The sequence below is a fragment of the Arctopsyche grandis genome, chromosome 8 (assembly GCF_051622035.1).
Source record: "Arctopsyche grandis isolate Sample6627 chromosome 8, ASM5162203v2, whole genome shotgun sequence".
NCBI classification, from domain to species: Eukaryota; Metazoa; Arthropoda; class Insecta; order Trichoptera; family Hydropsychidae; genus Arctopsyche; species Arctopsyche grandis.
The window spans coordinates 22,537,698-22,555,080 of record NC_135362.1 but is presented as its reverse complement, the minus strand read 5'-3'; the positions used below and the strand labels follow the sequence as shown (position 1 = coordinate 22,555,080).

The 17,383-nt window shown below is 32.1% G+C and overlaps 2 protein-coding genes across 2 annotated transcripts in view; one reads left to right on the top strand and one right to left on the bottom strand.

The window, feature by feature from the left end:
- Positions 1-781: 781 nt before the first annotated feature.
- Positions 782-4,100, bottom strand: LOC143915881 (dynein intermediate chain 2, ciliary). The gene is made up of 14 exons (XM_077436702.1): positions 4,011-4,100; positions 3,736-3,940; positions 3,549-3,659; positions 3,234-3,472; positions 3,031-3,162; positions 2,830-2,962; positions 2,582-2,749; positions 2,351-2,494; positions 2,167-2,276; positions 1,738-1,915; positions 1,414-1,642; positions 1,236-1,335; positions 1,032-1,165; positions 782-962 (listed from the first exon to the last, which is right to left on the bottom strand). Exons 1-14 carry the CDS (start codon positions 4,098-4,100, stop codon positions 782-784), a joined length of 2,154 nt encoding a protein of 717 aa, XP_077292828.1.
- Positions 4,101-9,180: 5,080 nt separating this feature from the next.
- Positions 9,181-17,383, top strand: part of LOC143915880 (uncharacterized) — a 105,632-nt gene continuing 97,429 nt past the window's right edge. Inside the window, exons 1-2 of the mRNA XM_077436701.1 lie at positions 9,181-9,216; positions 9,382-9,519. Of these exons, the coding sequence (XP_077292827.1) occupies positions 9,181-9,216; positions 9,382-9,519 (174 nt within the window). The remainder of the gene's footprint in view (positions 9,217-9,381; positions 9,520-17,383) is intronic.

Sequence of the window (17,383 nt, the reverse complement as noted above, 5' to 3'; positions counted from 1 at the left end):
GTAGTTGACGAAACCTAGACACAGTGGCCGTTAATATTCGTTGGCTAGCTCGATTAGTTCGCTGACTATTAGGAGATGGTCCATTGTTCTGAAATTTTCCCTAAACCCTGCCTGCTCTATAGGTTGGTTTCCATCGAGGATATTCTTCAACCTTTCTGTTATAGCTATCTAAATAGGTACAATTATTTAGTAATATTAAAGTTATTAATTATTATTCTGAGGGGGCATGAAATTTTCTTCTTGGTATTTCATTATATTAATTTACAAGCAGTATTGATACAGTACATTGACATTTAACTGTCAAACAGATGTCAACTGTCAAACAGACGTCAACTGTCAGGCAAATGTCAACTGTCAGGCAAATGTCATTTGTTAATACACTTTCTGAATCTACGACATTATAGCCATTGCCTTTTATAACAGGTTCCAAATATTTTGAATCACACGGATCACATTTAGGGGAAACAACTAAACACAGCAGTTGTTGGTCACAGTTAATTTTGGCCACTTGGAATTTTTAATTTAATAAAAAGAAGATACATATTTGTGGTATTCTTTAATAAAAACCAATAACATAATATGAATATATTATAAAATAAACTTTTATTGTGAATTTGTTAGGTAAATAACACCGATGATATTAAGGAATTTATGTATGTATGTAAATGTATTTAGTTGAAACCACTTATAAATATTAAAAAAATTGTATATATATAATAATGCATAAATCCAAGTTGTGCATTAATATTATATTATTATCGGTACAAATGTATGAATATGATTAATCTTCTTCAACTTTTTCATCAATAACTTCTGGAACAGTAGGTGGATCTCTCACAAGACTTAATAATTTAGCAAGTTTCATTTCTTCCAATGTCTTTTGATCTAGATTTTGTTGTTTTTTGGGAGGCTTAGATAGTACACGTAAGTTTGGAGACAATTTTAATAAATGGACTGTACCCCTAAAATAAAGTCAATAGTAAAATAGGAGAAAACATTTTATAAAAGTTATTGCACTTATAAAAACATACTTTGAATCACCACATATAATAATTGGTAAGTTATAGTTGAAATCAATTCTGGTAAGCTTTTTGTTCTTTTTAGATACTATATTTTGTATACAAATAGGCTTGTATTTATTAACATTAAGATCAAAAACGAAAACCTAAAACAAGTTTCAAAGATGTAATATAAGAATATCATTTAATAAATCAATTTCAGTTTTTTTATATTACTTTTCCCTCTGATGTAGCAGCTGCAAATACAGTGCTTGAATATGGTGCCCATTTTACATCACCAACACTAGATCCTAAATCGAACACAAACAATGGTTCACTGAAACAACATTAAAATCGTTCAATAATATCAAGCACACACAAATTCCATGAAAAACATAAATTTACTACAACTAACAGTCTAGCATCTTCCCAAATTTTTACTTTCCAATCAGCACTACAGGTTGCAAAAACATTATTGTCATATTTATTATAGTCAATCCTATAAACAGGCATGTGATGCGCTTCTAAAGTGCTTAAATAATTTCGAGAGTATGCTTTGCTACATTTGTGAACCAAGCCTTCTTCAGTACCGACTAAAAATATTTCCTCCTTATCTGGATGGAATGTAATACATGTTCCACAGCCTGAAAATGTAGAAACAATAAAAAAGATTATTTTAATGGTGACAGTTGATTTGTATATTTATTTCAATGAAAAGCTGAATGTGATTGTATTTAACCTTTCAACGGAATCATAGAACCAGTAGGATTTGGAGTCATGCTTTGAGGAAGAATTAACGAAATAGCAGTTGATCCCAATAATTCACTTGGTAAAACTGCCCAAGAGGAAACTCTTCCATCGCCGGACACAGAAAAGAAACTGCATTCACCATCAGTCAAATCCGGACCCCATCGTACCTGAATATTATATGGTAGTTTCAGTAGGGTCAATCCATTCAGGTGAAGATGATGAAGATTATGAATCACATAAATAAGAAAATGAATAGAAGAGTAAACGTTCTTAAGAAAGCATTAATTTTAGTCATTTTAGATTTATTTCAACATTTTCTATAGTTTTGTATTATTTAATGGCTCATTTGTTTAATAATGATATTATAGGTAGGTCTGATAATGGTATTACATCTCAATTTAGCTTAAAAATGTTTTACCTCCCATACCAAACTTCCATGCTTAGAGGCAACTGAATCGCTCTTATATTGATAAGTTTTTTCAAGTGTTAGTTGAGTATTGTAAACACAAACATTTCCATCATACAATCCTAAAATTTAAATAGATACATTTTTAAAAATAAAAATTGATTTATTCACTTATTCAGAAACAATAGAAACACACCAACGACAATTAAATAAGGATACTTTTTATGTATATCTAAACTGATCACAGGAGATTCAGTCATTACAGCATATTCTGGGAATGAAGGGTTTTTGATGGTAAACAAACAAAGACATCCATCTTTTTGATTGTTCATGAAATCGACTGCAACATTATAAAAATGAAAAAATAAACTACAAATATGTTTTAAGTATATAATGGAAGCCAGTGTATGTATGTAATGTATCTAACATGTTCCGTAGGCTACTGCGAAGAGATCATGATAGAAAGGATTCCACATAGCGGCTGTGATGGAACAGTTTTTCATGCGTTCATAAGAAAACTTCCAGAGAGGTAGAAGAGACCCATCACCATCCCGGAATTCATCAGATGGATCTTCCCAATATCTATAATCGTGAGCTGAAAAGTATGTTACTAGATATTACCAAAAAAGTTTACATAATCTGCATATGTTTGCATGATTTGAAATGTTTTTTTACCAATATCATCATAAATATTTTGATTCACTAATCTTTCTAAGATATTCCATGCTTCTCGACATCTATTTTGCATTTGTTCTTCTTTGATTTCTTTGTCAGTTTTGTCTTTTAGGCTTGGTATTTTCTTTTTGGCCTGTATTCATAAGTATTATAAATGAATTAAATATCAAAAAAAAATATTTTTACCATATTTAATGTTACCTTTTTAGTTTTATCTGCTTCTCTTTCTTTTTCTTTCTCTTGATCTTCCAGATAATAATCATATATGATAGATTGTAAGGCTGTTGCTGAGAATGTTGCTCTCGGTGGTGGGACTGTTTGAGTGTCAACATTCTATAAAAAATAGTTATGAAATAAGCACTGAGGTCCAATTCATCATAATGTGAAGTATAATATAAACTTACTCGACTAGGATAATTGACAGTGAGAGCTGCCCTTTCGCAGAAGTTAAATTGATTGGCAAGTTTAGTAATTTTCGGTTGAATGACAATTGAATCTTCCGTTTCCTCAATCTCTTCTACTTCTTGATCTGCAGTAGTTTCTTCTGTTTCTAGCGCAGTTGGTTCATTATCAACATTAGTCTCACCATCATTATCTGAAGCGGCCTCGTCACGATTTTGTTCTTCTCCATCTTCAGCATCGTCTGCTGACAAAATTAATAAAATTAGATAAAATTTATATATCTGCATTTATACACAACTCGATATTTTAGCAACCACCTTCTGCTGGCTCTTCTTCTGCTGGTGCTTCTTCCTCCTCTTCTTCCTCTTCTTCTTCGCTCTTTTTAGCTTTAGTTTTTTTCGGACCTGAATCATCTAAATTTACTCCTCCTATATAAAATGTACAGTTTTAAATCCATATTTAAAAAAATCACAAGTTTTTATGTCCCAATGTTATTAATTTTACCATATCCAGCATCAATTTGAGCCTTCGCCTCTTTGCCATCCTTTCGAATGGCAGTACCTTGAAGTACGTACAGAACATAAGATCTTCCTGTACCTTCACAAGGCTTCGGCACAAATTCTCCTTGAGAAAAACTATATATGACTTCATTGACACTTAACGATGGATCAGTAGTACTCAACACTCGTGTGATTTCTTCTCGTAGTTCCTGGTGAATTATTAAATCCTTGAAAATTGATTGCATTTTAAAATAGAAAATATTAAATATAATTTTTCACCGCTTCTGAAAGACATTCTTGATCTGGTGGTTTTAGAAGGGGTTTCGCTTTGAGGATTTCGCTTAAATCTTCTATCTCTCCCAATCCCATTGACTTACTTGAGGTCTTCTTAAATTTGCCTTCCTGATGAATTAAATTTATTCCAATTTTTTTCTATTCAATTACACTGAGCAATAAAATATCACGTTTTTTTCTTACCGGAGTGGAAACTACTCAAAATTTACTTAATTTGACCCACTGAATTCGAATATGAAAATGATTTTTGTTGGTTTCTTCTCGTTTTTGAGATATGAGCGCTTAAAAAAATGCGTAGTTTTTTTATTGCTTTGAAATTATTGATAATCAGTGGTGTAGTGCTAAATAAAAATATAACAATTTTTATGACCCCCCCCGCTTTTTTCCTTTCTAAAAAAAAAGTTGTATCCTAATGTTGGTAGTTAAAATATTTATAAAAAAATCAAATAATAATTAACAAATATTCTTACTTGTTGAAGTTATGATGAATTTTTTTTATATTTTATAAAAACTTCCATAATGCACCCTCTTCAACATCTTCGATTTTGCAAAACCCGTGTTTGTGTGTCAACAGCAACATTTGCTTTTAGCAATGCTAAATCCATACATACATACATACATACATACATACATATGTCAAAAAACTATCACATTTTAACATGTGAATTTAGAGATAACTATTCATTTAAGCTGAGTTCCCTCATTTTATCTATCCTCAAGTGCGTATGGTCAATAGTTCAAAGCATGTTTTCTTTCGAAGTTTTGGGTGGTTTTAGATAAAAAAAACCCAACAAAGTTCATAAACGTCTTTTAAGTTTTAAATGTGCTCAGATTACTATTCGATTGTGCTCATCGAGTGTTAGAACGAGAGTCTGCTCACAATATTTGGAATACGAAATTTTATATGAAATTTTAGTCAAAATATTTTTTAATAGTACTCGAAAAACAAAGTTTATATCAATAAAAGTGCCAGGGTGGCGACCTGGCTCAAAAAGAAGTACCAGGTCGGCGATCTGGCCCGACTACACCACTGCTTATAATTAATTCTAGCGAATTTTAAAAGCCAACTCATTCACTCCCTTTTGCTACAGCAAAACTAGATTTTGATTTAAATACTGCAAAAGCCAAAAATCTGCTAAAATTGCGCATCTTTTTAAACGCTCATATCTCATAAACGAGAAGAAACCAACAAAAATCATTGGCATATCTCATAAACGAGAAGAAAGCAGGAAAAATTATTATCATATCCGAATTCTATGGGTCAAATTTAGTAACGAATGAATAGTCTCCGCTCCTTTAATTATTTTTGTTGCTCAGGTTATTGATAAATTTATTTTTATATGTATCTAAATTGCTATATTATGTTTATGTTTTACATTTATATGGTAGTTCATTGTTAAAATTCTTATTATAGATTTAACTCACATGTTCATTTTCGGTTAAAGTAGACATATTGAATATATATTTACTTAAATTAAAATTAATTGTCTAATACACTAAGTTCGAGTTAAGGCACACGATAGTAAGGACTTGGCGTGCGTACTCTTCGAGCATCGTACGTCGACTGGGTGCTCTTCCCGAGCGAATGAGAACTACTTTAGCATGTCAAACAGAAATAGTAGTATGAAAACTTTCACCATTAAGCCTTCAGCTGAAAGATAATAATAAAATCTATTCGAAATACACACATATGTATGTATTTAGGTATGGGAGCTTTCGTGTAATTCCAGCTTTCACGGTCACACAGTGCCAAATCCATTTCCAGTATTAAAACCACCGAGGAAAGTTTGATATGAGGGATCATTCAGCCGAATCAAACTTGACTAGTTTGATTGATAACGTCGAAACTTTTCAAATTTTTGTTTTCGAACTCGACTTCGCCACTCCCACCCGTGCAAAGTAGGAAAATCGTGACTTATTTTTGCCAACGGTTCGGCTATGCGACATTTTCGCAATTGTAATCGCATTATGCAAACAATGCGACGTTTACAATGCCAATTTTATGCAGGTACCAGTGTTTTAGTAGTTGGACACGAATCACGAGCGAGCTTTGTCGCAACTTTCAGTCGCGTTTCGCCTGAAACGGTTTGCAACACATTTCTGAAAACTTTCACGACGTCGAGGTAGTTATCGGCGAACAGTTCGCATATCATTGTGACTGGTGTGCTATTTGCCGATTGCGCGTTTATAGCAACAACTCACGATTCGCAACAGTGTTCAATGGGGGAGTTGAATGGAAATTTAACACCTTATGTGGTCGTAATAGGGAATATCAAGTGTTTGTTGCGTTCAATTTATTGAAATGAATCAGTTGTGCTACAATGAATGGAAATCGGGGAACAATTTATCGTTGTCAGACAGTCGCTTTCTCAGACAATGTCTTTGCGTCACTGTACATTCGACCTTAGACAAGTGGAGGAGATTTGTTGGGGATACCTCAGATGATCTCCATCAGGGTAAGGTTTCCGAACGTATCAGATATCAATTTACTAACATTATTAACACTTGCCACACTGTGATAGATAGCGAGTGACCAGGACTTATGTATATTTTATTTGATTCCTCTAAATATACTGAATGCAGGGTCTTTATATTTTATGTATTCCTTATCAAAATCTCAATGATTCGAATTATGTCATTACGAAATAAAAACATTGATCTATATCAACAAAAAAATAGCTATTTTCGCGGGAAGCCTCTTGTACACGTGCTTCACAGATGCGAGAGAAAAAGGAGGCATTCAGTACGCTGCGCTCAGCGGTCAGTGTGTGAAATGATATCTGCCTTGGAACGACGACTCTGTTTCAGCCATTACTTTATTAATTCCATGCACGTATTTTACATTATTCAATGTTTAATATATGATAAAACTACTTTTGTAGCTAATCACAATAATTAACCTTGCAGAATTTGCATCATTTTAACATATTTTTGACTGGACACTACAGGATTTTTTAAATTTAGTTAGGGAAGTGGTAATTTATATTTATACGTATATGAAATCAGTAATATAGCTCAGTGGTTAGCGTGTAATGCTATCAACTGAGAGCTCACGGGTTCACGGGACCATGGCTATATGTAACTCCGAGACGATCGTTTCTTATCAGAGTTTGCCAATTTATATGATTTACTCGTTGAAAAGGTTCGAAACAAATTAGCGACCTATTAATAATGTGTCACTATTTGAATATAATTTCAAATGTATAATAATAATGTTATACATTTATATAATGTACAACATAAACATATTTCTGGTTAGACTAGGATATTTGTGACTCCAAGTCGATCGTTTATTATCAGAGTTTGCCAATTTATCTGATTTTCATTGTTGAAACGTTTCCTCAAATTGGCAAAAATCATCCTACCCGCTGTCACAAATTTCTGAATTTGATTTATGTACAATATGTTAAAAATTGTGTACCAGTCAAAATCGACATGTCTCAATGGATTAATTAATTATTAATTTCGTGTTCTCCAGTCTCTTGAAATAAAGTGAAGTACGTAATAAATAGGTTGCAATGTTTGTAATTAATTGTCTAGGAAGGCGTATTGGGGTCTACCTGTCAGGCCTTCTTGGTATATATCTAAATAAAAAATAAAAAAATAGAATGAAATAAAATATGTACAAATTTGGCCATAGGTGTCGCCTTGCAGCCAAACCCTTAAGAGGGCTGGACAGCAGCACTTTGTCCATACAAACGTACTATACTTCTCCCTTCCTCAATTATGGCACTAGAGAAATTATTTTTTTATATGCTATGGATATCCACCATTGTGGTGCATCTATCGTTTTATTTTTTTGATTAATTATTTATTATAGGAGCTAGGAGCCGCCAAACATCTATAAAATCGCCTCTTTTTTACAACCACGAAACGAGCCCAGCGTGCTTATTTTACGGTCGATTTAAAAAAAAATACGCCGATAGATGCACAGAAAGTATCTTTCTCATACCGATGATGAAATTTTTTTAAAAATTGGTCCAGTTTTGGAGGAGAAAATAGTAGAATACGAAACCTCGATTTTGTCAATTTAAAATACGTTTTATCTGGTCGAAGCGCAATTGTCGCATTCACTCAATATATATATTGATATATATTGTCGCATTCACTCAATATATACATACACTCAATATATATATCGAAGAAAGGAACGGTAACAAAATTAAGGTTTCGGGTGTACAGCCCTCTTAATGGTAAATACAAATTTTTAATTTAATTAATATTAAAAAAGACTTGTTTTGTCACGCCGATTGTTCGTCACACACACTGACAGTCAAAGCGCATGCATTGACGTATTTTGTTTTCGTAGTTCTCTTCAACGTTGATCGAGTTCGCATTCGCGTTTATATCTCTATACATATGAATTAAAAAAGACTAATTGGCTCAGGTGACTGATTTTTTTTATTACTATTTAATTTTTTATCAAATGCACAAATGTGTGCACCAAACCATTAGTATAAATATCACGGTTGCTTTTAACGTGCACGAATGCGTACCCCAGGCTACTAGTATGATAAAAGAAAAATTACAAAATAAATATAAGTGCAACAGACAAAACATCGCGGAGAATGACTAGAAATACGGCGCATTTAGTACCTATTCAATAAAGTGGCCTCTCGATCGGATGAATGTTATGGAAGGAAATAAACTGTTGATTTATTTTATAGTGTCCTTTGGCATGCGATGCGTACCCGTCGATGCAAAATGATTACCATGGCTGTGATTGGGCGCAAAGGGATATCACGTTGTAAATAAAACGATGTACTTTACGATCCAAATATTAATGCAGGACATGCAATTCGGCCCCCGAATTAGATATCATATCTTCGACTTGCCTAGATTTAGTACGTAGAACGCGCACTACTCACGAGGCCTTCATTTTTTTGTTGGTAAAAAAACCAATAACATAAATAATTATAGCTGAAGCAAGTCGCCATACTACACAGGGAAATATTATTCCAAATTGATATATTACAAACCATTAAGATGGGATTGTACATACATACATATATAACCATATGTAACATGTCTTTTTATGTAAATGTTGAGCGGAATAAGTATTGTAGGCAATATGATTCGGATTCAAATTTTAGAATTCCATAATGTATGTATATAATCTGAATTTCGGTGGATTCATCTTTTTTTTTTACTTACCATGTTTCGAAGATTTGCCGTAATTGTCGACGACACGGTGCGTATTGAAAACAGCTAAAAATTAAAAAAAGATAAAGGTCAATATATTATATAAAGCACAAATTCACAAAAAATATATAAAACACAAATTCTTGTCGCCCGGATTTTCATAAAAAATTCCATTATCTTATTTTATATTTTTTAATTCAAATTTCCATCCAAGGATGAAAAGAAAAGTGCTTGCAAGGAGCTTGTAGGACTCCAAGATTTACACGATCGATTAATTGGTTCTGCGAAATCGCACTTTGTCACTCAAGAACAACGTCTGTGTAATAAAAATGGTGTCGAAGGTTCCAAGAATGTGAGTAATTTTATTTTTCCGTCGGGAACGCAAGTTAATATATTTTTTTTGAAATTCGTATATATACATAAGTACATACATAGGTATGATGTTTTTTTTTATCAATTGAAGTTATTTTTAAACTGCTGCAAAAATAAGGGAGCATAGATTATGACGTGGACTTTAAACTATATATTGAACCATACATATGTACATACATATGTATGATAATTACGTACATTACGTATGTTGAATAGGGGTTGCAATTTACTGTAAAATTTCATAAACCGGCAAATGGTTAATTATTTTTCCTACTACCGGTATTACCTATTTTCCTAAAAACGTTAACATTAATTAACATTGAATCGTAAATAATTAAAAATTTATCTCAGGTGAATAATGTCACATAAATACATTTAAGTACATTTGTAACATTTACATTTAAGTAAATTTGTACATTTATAAATATATATTTTTTATTTTTAACCAATGATATATATTTATTTAAAGTTTGAACCATTTGAAAGTTTCGATCATAATTAAAACAACCGTGTGATCGAATTTATTACGATTTGGTTATTCTGTGTTGCCGGTGAATTTATCAATTTGAAATTGCCACATTCAATACTGAAAATAAACACTAATCCAGCATACGCCATTTGCATCGATTTTTAATGTAATATTATGCAATGGTATGGTTTAATTCGCGATAAAATAGTTAACGGTAAATATCGGTAAATTTTATAATTTACCTGTTTTTACCGATGGCGAGTTACCGGTAAACCGGTATACCGGTATTGCCATCCCTAATGTTGAATTATAAAATAGTTGTACTTAAATTGCTATTTTGGTAAGATTAAAGTAGATATTTTAAATAGTTTATAATACATATGTAAATATGTGAAAATTTAAATGGAAAATGTATTATGAACCGAAAAATTAAATCGTTTTTCCCGCTAGACATTTCACCACCATCTTACCCCACTCCGTACGACATGTTAATCGAGAAATAGGCGTATTATGTCGAATGTTTTTGCGAAAATCTACGGTTTCACCGTATTCAAAAATAAACCATACATTCGTGGAAAGGGTGGCTATTTTTATATAAAATAATATTCAATACCAAAACATGACAAAGATTCGATGTCTCAATATTAACACAATGTACATATGTACCCGTGTATTCGTATTCAATGAAACTTATGTATGTATGTATGTATGTATTTGCGTTCTTATAGGAAAATCTACCTGGCGTAGTATTAATTTTTTTTTTTTGATATGCTAATTGGTTTATTTCCGAGCTATTTATTACATTATGCCATCGGCACGCGACGAAGATACCGAAAATGCACGATAAAAAAATGAAAAACCACAACCGATAGACGACCACTCGGCGAAAAAATAAGAATCGTTGTACATTAGATTTTGTATATTTTTTTCTCGTTTTTTTTTCTTTTAATCAATCACGCATAACGGTAATCGCGGTATCATCACGCCAAACGGCCATTTTTTCAGTCACGTAACATTGTCGCCGCGAACCGATGCGATGGCGTGTTCTAAAAACTCGGTTACACGACGCCCGATAACTTCAGCTTATTTCCAGAACGGTCTTTATCCATTTTATATCATCCGTATTCTATTGAATTCCGGCTGGAGTAATGTCGCAATATCTGCGTGTCCGAAATGCGAGCGAATTAATTTATCGGATCTAAATAAGAATTGAAAATTGTTTTCGCGATTCGTTCGAGCCACTGTGTTGCATGCGGTGTGGGATATACATATGTATTATGTGTGTGTGTGTTCGTTGCGGAAATGATAGTATCGAATTGCACCAAAATAATCGCATGTTAAATCATCATAAAATTTTGATTCGTTAATTTTCTTGCTTTACCGTTTGATGGATAAGTTTTAGAGCTGATTGTGGCTTTTTTACAGTTCGTTTTACCGTATCGTGTGGAATTTCAGCGGCTGGCACGTGCCTGAACATTTATTAAAGTAATATAAAACTGTCAATCAAAACGTGGACGAAAGCTTTTTTTGTTTAATAACGTGCGTTTTAATAAGTTTTCATCTATGTTGGTATTACGTGCAGATGGTACATTCTTCTATGTAGAAGCCTCGTTGGCTGATTATCTTTATTGTATCTAATTATCAAAATGGGATTTTATTTTGCTGACTTAAGTTATTGAATATATGAGCCGGTATATTTGAAAGTGGCGGAAGTCCAATTTTCAGTTCCAAAAACATTATATCTGTTTGACTTTATTCACAAATAGAGTTTGTCAAAGTAAATACTGTAGAAAAGTGTGAGTAATTGACGTTGTGAAATAGGTTTATTGAATTAAAATGGTACTAAGGTACAAAAGTGACACAAACACTATACCTGTTTTAGGAGATGTATAATGTATAATGAATACAGTTTGAAAGACTTTTCTATAAGAAAACGAAGTGATAAAAATGACGTTATTATGAGATGTATACAATGGTATTTCAATTACTTTTCATGGATATAGTAAAAAAAGCTCCCAAGAATTATTTTTTAGGTAGTGAAATAATACTTAATCGTTATTATGTTGAAGTTGTTATACGGATTATAACGCTCTGAAAAACTAGTGGTTTTTCCATAAGTATTGTCATATCCATGTATGTACATACATATGTACATATGTAGGTATATTTCAAATCCGATATTGATATTCGTTAGAATTTCAAATTTCGTTGTAAAAGGAGAGATATAAACATAGTATATTTTTTTTAATTCCATTTAAAGTATACATATGTACATATATGTACATATACAAATGTATATGTGTATGAGCCGTTATATTTGAAAGTGGTGGAAATCCAATTTTCTTTTCAAAAAATACTATTTCTGTTTGACTTCATTTAAAAATTGTTATCACTTATTTTAATTCGATATGTCCAGAATTTGGAATAGCAGAATAAACGTATGACGCGTCACCAGTATTTTTAAATATTGTTAAACGCAAAACATTGTATTGAATGTTTTTCGAAATATTTCTCGAAATGAAGAAAGGTGGACTCATGCCACTTTCAATTATAACGGCTCATATGTACATTCGTATATTGATAAATGTAACTTTTCAAATAGGAATAAAAAACAGGTACAATTGTGTACAAGTATGTATGGTTTGTATGGACAAGGAAATGTTTGCATGAAATTATGCATTTAAAGTGTGGTTAGAAGATTTAGCTTTGGAAATAGTGTAATTTTATTAAAACGGAGGATGAGATCAAATGATTTAAAAAAAATCTAAAATCAAATCAACATATGCTTCTCTGTTTGATCGATATTACTACTGCATAGTTAGGTGAATTAGAAAATTCATTTTCATGTACGAGTATGTTGTGTTTTGATTTATTTTAATATACTAGTATATTCATATTTGAATAAATTATAAGAGTAATCTAATTATTTTTTAGTAGTATTGAAAAATCAGCTCTAGGAAACGTCTACTAATATTTTGAGGTTATTTTTGAAGTATTTTAACTTTGCTTTGTAATCTCTTTACAATTATGAAATCTACTGTTAATGATAGCAATATTTTCTTTATATTTGTAATAAAATTACAATGCACTAATTATATATTAACTAACCTTTGTATTTTTTAATGATTTCGCCATTTTTGAATGATCGTTATCAATTCTGTTCCCGAGTGAATTTTCGTAAGATTTTGGATTGTGCTTCTTTATTGTTTTATACCACAAAAATGATAATTATTTGAGGTATTTCGATTGTTTTACATATGAAGCGTTATCGACAAACTGGAGGTTGCTAAGCAACACGTTGTCTCGGAATAAACTCATCGAGAGGGTCGGAATAAATTTAAATTTAAAGTTTAAATCTTAAAAATATAGATATTTCACAGGGTAGGTTTTGCTCTTTTTTATAGAAAAACACAGGCTTAATTTGTGCAAAATAAAATTTACATAAATATACATATTTAAATATGAAATGTTTTGCAATTAAAATTTTCGGAAAATATTCATTCCATATAATATAATATTATGAGGATAAATTATTATATGAAGGATATATTTATATGTATGTAGGTAGTTCAAACAATTTTATTACTTAAAAAATGAGACATCTGTCTTCGATTTTCCTATTAACAAATTTGAATGGACACTAGATGCTTTTTTACATTGGCAAAAGATGACTTTTTGTTGCTATAATTTTCACCTAACTGTATTTATTAATTAAAATGTATGTATTTATATACGTTTTGAAATGAGTTGACTTATGAAAGTTTAGTATGAGAATTGTACATACATATGTAGAACTATTTATAGTCATTCATTAAAATTTTTACTTTTTCTACCTATGTATATGTACATACATACGTAGTAACAATAGATGAAGTTTTGTGATAATGCGAAAATTCAAACTCGAGTGTTTGACTGATTCTAGAAAATGTGTGTGTGTGCGTCTGTGTTTCAGTGAATTTTGGGGATTTTTTGATCACTGTTTATCAAAAAACTTAGTATCGGTTATTGAAATTCTTATCGAAACGAAGCTAATTTTTCAAATTTCATGTTGTCTCTTTGTCTGTCTGTCTGTCTCGTATAGGCTCCTCAACCGATTACGATGGAACTTTCAGGATTTGTTGTATGCATGTCCAGGAAGCTTTATGTGAAATAAAAACGGGAAAAACCTTTTAATAATAATATTCGTAATTACGATTTTGCCGACGCGAAAGTTTGAAGCGCCATTGTGTAGTCAAGGAAATGTATTCGTTGGTAACCACGTTACCAGTTGGTTTATGACGACACGGCTTTGAAGAGAAGTTGGTTGAGCTCCAACCATCACTTGAAACGGGAACGGCAGCGGGAACGGGAACGGTAATTGCATGCGTTATTGTGGAATTGCAACGCATGACGGGTTCAGGTAGTATTACATATATGTATAATATATAGGTGTCCTCTTTTTTTTTTTTAAGTTTTTGCACTCAAATATCTCCCAAACCACTAACCGAATCAGACTGAATGTAAAAGAAAATATAAATTTTATAACCTAATATTTTTACCTCAACCGGAAGTAGTACTTTTAGTCTAGAGAATCGAGGTTTTTTTCTGTTTTTCTCGGAAACCCTTTGGTTTATTGAACTAAAATTTCATATCTAGAAGTTTAAGCTTAATACCAAGTTATATGTATAGGTATATACAATTTGGTGAACACCCGTCAACCGGAAGTGTAAGTTTACTCTTGTTCAATTTTTCTTCCACTATTTTTTTCGATCCCTTAAGCATGTGTGCCCTAAATGAAATCACTAAATTTAATAAACGTAAAGTGGGATATTTTTTCCTCTTAGAAGAGTCAAAAATGTTGTGACCACACGATTTTTTTCACACCCCTGAACGTATCAAGCTGAATATTTATATTTGTATTCTTTATATACTAACTTTGAGTTGATATGGTTTTGGTTAGAATTCGTAAACCGGAAGTAGAAATTTCTTTTAAAACAATATTTCATTATTTTAGACCTTTTAAATTACTTTTATTCCCTTGATATTTAATCTGTATAATATGTATAGTGATTTAAAATAATAAATAAAATTTGAACAAAATCTGACTGCCGAAAGTCGAATTTTCGTCTTGTATAGTTTCCCTACATTTGCGCTCAATTGTGTATTGTATTGAAAATGCTTTCATAGCCGGTATGTGTGAACATGTATGTACGTTTCACGATTGCATTTTGTTTTGTGACCTTATTTTTATCAAATACATAGATAAAGTCATGGGTTGGTCACATCCGAATTTTTTTATTGATAATAAGAACACTTTTTTTCTTTACTTTTTCATCACAAAGTTCATTTCGATGTACAAAAGGAATATTTAACATTTAGTTTCGTTGTAAATATAATATTTATAAATATCTTCAATGAAAAGGAAATATTATGAGAATACATTGAACGTTCAGCACAATGGCTAATTATCTTAAACATATTTTTTTTCATTACCTTTTTGAGGTCCGTTTATATTATCCAGCACTGCACGTCAACAGCTCGGCACAGAACTGCGTGGAAAAGGCTACATACTACCCATACTATACAACATCGCCCGTTTTCAGCACGTTCATACACATATTTGTATTTATTCTGTTGATTTTTCAATTAATAAAATTAAAAAATAAAATAAAATAAATAAAATATTTTGGACAAGTGCAAGGCAAAATCGGCTTACATATTGTACATTACAGAGTGCGACGATATGGTGCAATATTCCTTGCCTTGTGTCTTTGAGTTAATATTGTCACAATATGACACTTTCGAAAACATTCCTATGTGCATGGCAATAGCAATTTTATTAGTACGGGTACATGCGCCATTTTGACTTCGCTTCATGCGAGGCTATTTAAAGTGGCCAAAGGAAGCTGGTTCTGCTTGATACGTTTCAGTGACATGTACTGCTGTATAATATTAATGGATAGTGTCGGTTACTGCTGTTTCGGATGTGCCACGTACACATTGCGAAACATATGAATGCATCCATATAAAGAGTACCAAAGAATATTTTTCGTACTGCTGTTTATGTGCAGTCACCGACTTGAACTGTACTAGTATTAACGAACCTTTATATGTTGAAAAATACTAAACTGCGTATTTGTGTTTTATATTTCTATGAAATACATTTTTTATGTAAAATTATTATTTATCGTCAATAATTTTTAATAGAATTAGTAATATAGTACATAGGCGAAGTTAAAAAGGAAATTTTACAGCAAAATTTCAACAAAAATACATCATATATAGATATTTAATACCTTACGTAATTTATTAAAAATATATATATATATATTTATTTTTATTAAATTAATATTTTTCCCATGAGGCCATTACGAGTTGTCCTTGAGTGTCGCATATGATATTAAACCCGTACATATGTATGTACATACATATATCATTTTATAGCTTACTAGTTGTTTTACTCGGCTTCGCTCAGTATTTATAATATAAACAGCTTAAACATGGCGAATCTAATAGTAAATATTCATTTGTTTTTTTTATTATATTTATTTGAATAGAAAAACAAAATCGACTCATCGACATAGAAATTTTGACTTGTTTACGGAGTCCCCACGCCCCGGGGGCCTTCGCCCCGCGGCGCCCCCGCCCCCCAGGAGCCTTCGCCCCCGACGCCCCCCGTCCCTCGTCCCAATATCGTCATAGAAACTTTCCCAACAATTCCCAACCAACACTACATATTTTCTTACATACATACAAAGTCTCTTTCGAAATTATATATTAGATTAATTATGTAATGATATTAAAATAGTGGTGACTTGGTGGGATAGTTTTGCCAAATTGATAAGGAGCCGATTCAACAATGAAATCAGATAAATTGGCAAACTCTGATAGGAAACGATCGACTTGGAGTCACAAATATCAAAGTCTAACACGCAATACTATAGAAATACTTTCGAATAAACTCTTTTAAATCGAGGTCAAATGTGTGCCTGCATTTTTCCGACAAATGGGAACGGGAACTAAAACGGGAACGGGAATGGGAACGAGAACGGGTATGGGAACGCAACGAGAACGGGAACGGGAATTGCATGCGTTATTGTGGCATTGCAACGCATGCCGGATTCAGCTAGTAAAATATAAATATATTTAAAAAGTCGACCGCGTGCGGATCGACCCCGTACGGGACCGACACATTTTTTTAATAATAACTTAATATGCCCCCATAACACCCATGCGATGATATTTCATCGGGTACAACACTAGTTATGATATATTCGTGTGATGTGTGTATGTACATATGTGTAATATGATGTAAATGGCGTAACTCGTGCCCGTCATTTTATAACAAGTAGGCGCGAGCATATTAACCGTGGAAACGATATCGATATCCTTGAAG